Source organism: Elaeis guineensis, chromosome 4 (genome assembly GCF_000442705.2).
Source record: "Elaeis guineensis isolate ETL-2024a chromosome 4, EG11, whole genome shotgun sequence".
Lineage (NCBI taxonomy): Eukaryota > Viridiplantae > Streptophyta > Magnoliopsida > Arecales > Arecaceae > Elaeis > Elaeis guineensis.
This window is the reverse complement of record NC_025996.2, coordinates 8,361,954-8,367,417: the sequence shown is the minus strand read 5'-3', so window position 1 is coordinate 8,367,417 and position 5,464 is coordinate 8,361,954. Positions and strand designations below refer to the sequence as shown.

The following is a 5,464-nucleotide window of genomic DNA, read 5'->3' as shown; positions in this document are numbered from 1 at the left end:
AATTCGATGACTAGAAATAGTGATATTGATTCAATCAACAATGATGATATTGATCTTTATGAAATGACTTAATGATGAAGTTGTATCGAAAATTAAAATATCAAAAGTTCGAGAATGAGATTGAAATGATAAATCTTCAATCTTTGAAAGTACGAATAAGAAAAAATATTTTTAAATTTTGATTGATTGGGATGTCATCATATGATTCATAGAAGTATGTTTTCCTATCTTATGATGGGTTGAAATTAAGAGTGGTTAATATTTTAAAATAAATAAATAAATAAAATGAATGATGATGATGAATGAAGTTCTTATGTAAGAATAGAGACATTGATTTTCTTCTACCTACAAGAGATAGATTTGATTTTGATCTAGTCATGAGGTATTGAACATTATTTTATAGGGAATGAGAGCATAATTTCGAAAATTTTGAAATATTAAAAATCTTTGAGATGTTGGTCTTGATAAATAAGAAAATTAATGGTTTCGTTTCAGATAGATATTGATGTACCGACTTTTTTCTTATGAAATGATTTAAGAATGAATTTATATCAAGAATTAGAATATTGAAATATTTATGGATGAGATTCAAGTAAGAAACTATGAAGACTCAAGCAAAAAAAATTTTGAGGATGAAATTTTTTTTAGAGGAGAAGAATGTGATGGCCCGGTCCAAATAAAAATCTCAGAATCAGCCAAAGCCCAAACGAAAAAAAAAAATAAGAACAGGGGAACCAGGAAGAAGACTCCTACCGGGAGTCTTCTTCTCCGATTAAACCACCATGATCAGGAGTCCTAGGACGATCAGGAGTCCTAGGGCTCTCTATAAAGAGACCTCCCCCTTCCAAAGAGATCCCCCACCGGTCTTTTTTCCCTCTTTTCCTCCTTAATTCCTCCGATTGAAGCCGTAGCTCTTGATCGTGCTCACCACGATTTCTCGTCGGTGGGATCATCAGAGGTCGAGGTAAGCTTTCCTCCTCTTTCTCTCTTCTTTCTCCTTCTTTCCGTGCCTCTGTGCACGACTGTCGGCGATGGGTGTCGTCGATTTTTGTCGGAGAAGGGACCCCTGTTTGGTCTCTTCTTCCCTTTGGTTTTCCAGCACCGGCGATCACTACCGACACCCGGTCTTGCCTCTCCGAACTCGAAAAAGTTGCCCCCCTCTGCCGCCGGCCTTCGCCGTGTCGGCCGTGGCCTGAACGGCCGGTCAAGGGGGGGACCTACCGATCCCCTGTTTCGGCCAGGAAGGAGCCCGAGAGAAAAGAAAAGAAAAAGTAAAGAAAAAGAAGAAGGAAAAAGAAAAAGAAAAGAAAAAAGGAAAAAAAAGAGAGAGAAGAAAAAGAAGAAGAAAAATAAAATAATAATAAATAGAATTTTCTCTCCTCTCTCTTTCGTGAAGAAAAAAAAAAGAAAAAAAATAAAATAAATTAATTAATTAATAATGATATAAATAATAAAATATAAGAAAGAGAGTTTCTCTCTCTTTCCTCTCTTCTTTCAGCTTGAACTAGTATTTTCTCTCTTTAGAATTGGACTTTCTCTCTCTAGAATCTTTTCTCTAGATTATTTCTCTCTCCTAAGATTTTCTAAAATTTTGAGAAGAATGATGATGAATTTAAATGATCCTTGTGATGAATTTTTGATTTATGATCGTCGGACGGTACACCGACATCCACTTTGATCAGATCAGGTATTTTTAGATTTTATTTCTTATGATTTTATTGAATTATCCACATGATAATTTCAGCATGATTTGATCTGATCGATCGAATTTGTTGAATCATATTGTCTGAAGAATTCAAGATGAGTTTTCTCTCTCTAAAATTTTCTCTCTCTAAAATTTTTTTTCTCTAAAATATTCTCTCTCTTGATTGATTCTCTCTCTAAAAAAGTTAGTGAATGAAGAAATTTTTTTTAATATTTCTGATCTAATGAAGAACCCTGATCCATGGTTGTCAGACAGCGTACTGGCACCCACCTTGATCAGATCATGAATCTTTAGATTTGATCATCCATGATCCCAATCTAGCCATGACTTGATTTGATCATGTTGATTTTACCAATCAAGATATTGGACCAATCGTAATGTTGGATTGTGTCACCTGATCAATTCAAATTGTACCTCATGAATTCTCTCTCCTCTAATTGTCTCTCTCTACTTGATTTTATGAAATCGATGAAGAAACCTCGGTCCTATCACTTCGAATCCGATTTGATCTAATAGATAAATTTTGAATCGTTTAGGTTCTAATTAGATTTTGATTAGGTAAAATTAGATGATCGGACCCAATCTAAACCGTTGAAATATGGTATTCGTATTCTTTCTAATTATTGAAATTGATTTTGTATAGGATTATGGATGTTTGATCATGGAATATCGCGATATGATCTACGAACAAAATTTTTGAAAAAAAATTTATAGAATTATGTGGATTTATTGGAATGCATTCGAGGTAAGTAACGTTTCACTTTTTTTAGATTTATCGATAAATTATAATGTATTTTTCTAACATGAATTATGAAACGGTGTATGAATTGGATGAATGATATTTTGTTATGAAAATATCTTATTTGAAATGTTATGATGAAGCATGATTGAACATATTGATTCCATGATGCATTATATTGATTGATTTCGATACTACATGATTATATATTTTATTATCGAAATTAGAATATGAAATATGATTTATGAAGAATTATGATATAAGAAACATTATGAATTGACAACCTGACTATGTAAAGGACCATGCCAATGGGGGCATATACGTTGGCAATTGATTTGTCCTAAGGATTCATGTCGTCAGAGAGACCAGCGACAAACTGCCAGAGAGACCAGCGGTTCCGAAGGACTTTGCTGCCAGATGATTCGCAGCTCACTGCAAGAAGATACGCGGTGTTACGACCCTGCCATAGAAAAAATATGGTCATAGCTCATGGTTGACGAAAAGAATTTAAGAACGAAAGAAATTGAAATCTAGAAAGAAATTTAAATTTTCAAAAAAAAAATGAATTTGGCATGAATTATGTTGCATAATTGAAATTGATTTCGAATTGATGAACTCTATATGTTTATTTTCTATAAATGATTATTTACTTAAATACCGGATGAAATCTGTTGAAAAGTGATCATTGCTTACTGGGCTGTCTAGCTCATTACCTCTTATTTTACTGTTTTTACAGATGTTGAAGAATTAAGATGATACAAGATATGAATGGAAGAGTGATCAGAAGTAGAATCTCTATACTTTTATTTTCGGTTGAAAGTCTTATTGAATTTGATGTAAGGACTATGAATCATTGTTGAATTTGTTGAGACATTAAAGAAAAATTTTAGGTTGTTATATTTTGGATTTAAGTTATTGACTAATTATTCCACTGTTGTTTTAGGATAGTATGATAAGATGCCTTGCATGCTTATGGGAAGAGTTTTTTATGAGTATGCGGCGGTTGCCATGACCCTCGATTCACCATCTCGGATCGGAGGCGTGACAGGGATAATAATGAAATAAGAAGAAAAAGAGACAAGAACAAGCATGAATAGTATTTATATAGTTCGGTCTATTGACCTATATCTACAAACAGAACATGCAGAAGTTTGATTATAAAATTTAAAGATTACAGAGTATAAAATTTCTTTTACAGACTCTAGCCCTTGATATTACATTTGTTCCGGTCACTTCACTCTGGAAAAGAATCTTTTTTGGCTCTAGAACTTGTAAACTTAAAATATACCCAACAATGCCCAAGTGTGCAAAGAATTGCACAAGACGACATAATGGTGGAACCCAGGATATTTAAGGTTTTCTTCCATAAAAAAAATAAAGGAAAGAAGAAGAAGCAGTCGAGGCTGAAGAAGAACGACTAAGGTCACATCGTTGATATTTGGAATATCTATACCTTACACTTCGCACCTTAAGGGTTCGGGTTGTATCTTTCAGGCGAAAGGTTGACTGACGTTCTTTTGTGACCTTAGCTATTGGATCATGCTTTGAACAGCTCCCAAAATATGACGTCCCTTTGTGGATGTAAAGAAAAAATTCGTCATGCTTTGAAAGGTATAAAATACGATCCAACAGCTGAAGTCGTGAAAGAGAACAATTTTTCTTTCGCACACAAAGGATGCAACGCGAACCCACACCTTCTATTTCACCTCATCGAGTAAAATTCAATCCATGCGGTGCCCCTGCATGCATGGTCATATCGCGATCGATAAAGAATCTATTCCTCATCTCCAAGAAGGTTCGGGAGGCAAGGACGCTATTGGAGCCTGCCCGGCGAGGTCTCCCTACGGTTGAAACCACATTCAACGTTCTAGCAACCTGCTCCAGTCCTCCATAAAGTCCGTCGCAATACCTCATGATCGTCTTTATGTCAAATAATCTCTCACCGAAAAAAGACGTCAAAAGACGCATGAAGTCCTCCCTCCTTTCCGGCAAAGGGCTACCCATTAGAATCTTGATCAAGTATCCGAAGTCATAGGCGCCGCTGAAGGTAACCCACTCTATGTTTGAGTCACTCCCAACGAGATGGGATGCTACCAACCTTTGGGCGAAGAGGCTGGAGTCGATCCCATAGGTGCGGAGATGGTCGAAGTCGAAGCCATTGGAGCTGAGGAAGTTTATAGACTCCGGTGCAAAGCAATGACTATATATGTCGAAGTCCCGAAGATTGAACTCCCACGCATAGTAGACGGCACCGTGGGTGCCGAGGTCGGGGAGGTTGCCGTTGGCGTCGAAGAGGGTGAGGCCGACCTGGATGAGATGGAGGTGGTCGACATTGGACTTGAGAAGAACGTAGAATTCTTCTGCCGAGAGCAAGTGAGGCCTCCTCGAGTGGTAGATGAAACCGGGGAATTCGGTGTCGATCGCCGCAAAGCGGTATTGCTGGAGAAGAGTATGGATCAAAGAGAACTCTTCATCAAGATTATACGCCCATACTGAACGGATGAGGACTTGCGACATGGCTGGGTATCTGGAGTCTGCGAGATTTGAGAAGAAAACGCGCAGCTCTTATAAAAATATGGGAGAAAACCCAGACAAAGCCGAACTGGGTCCGCTTGGGGAGGCCCAAACGGGAAAGGAATTCGGACTCCCAGCCGAATTCGGACTCCCTTACCTCCCCGTCTCCCGGATTCTTACGTGTCATGGGAGACTGGGATTTTAATTCCCATCGTACCTCGTGTGGAGGCGGTTTTGGTGGCCGGGTTCGGGTTGCATCCTTTCGTCAACCGTTGGATCCTGCTTTGCACAACTTTCAAAGCCCTCTCACCTCTCTCTCTCATCCGTCTGCACTAATCAATTGTGGGATTTTTCATACTTCTTTACTGTTCTCTGGATTTATATAATCTCTATATAAATAATCTAATATATATATTATAAAATAAAAATTGAAGAAAATTTTTTTAGCATTTAAAATTATCCATATAAGTAATTTTTTCTATACCATGAATCTTCCTGCCTAACAA

At 37.1% G+C, this 5,464-nt stretch overlaps 1 protein-coding gene across 1 annotated transcript; it reads right to left on the bottom strand.

Moving 5' to 3' along the window:
- Nucleotides 1-4,151: 4,151 nt before the first annotated feature.
- Nucleotides 4,152-4,961, bottom strand: LOC105044115 (probable CCR4-associated factor 1 homolog 11). Its single transcript, XM_010921907.1, has one exon. It carries the CDS (start codon nucleotides 4,959-4,961, stop codon nucleotides 4,152-4,154), a length of 810 nt encoding a protein of 269 aa, XP_010920209.1.
- Between the last annotated feature and the right edge of the window lie 503 nt (nucleotides 4,962-5,464).

What these genes read in the sequence shown, in the direction of transcription:
- LOC105044115 (XM_010921907.1), bottom strand. Translation starts at nt 4,961, where the DNA reads ATGTCGCAAGTCCTCATCCGTTCAGTATGGGCGTATAATCTTGATGAA.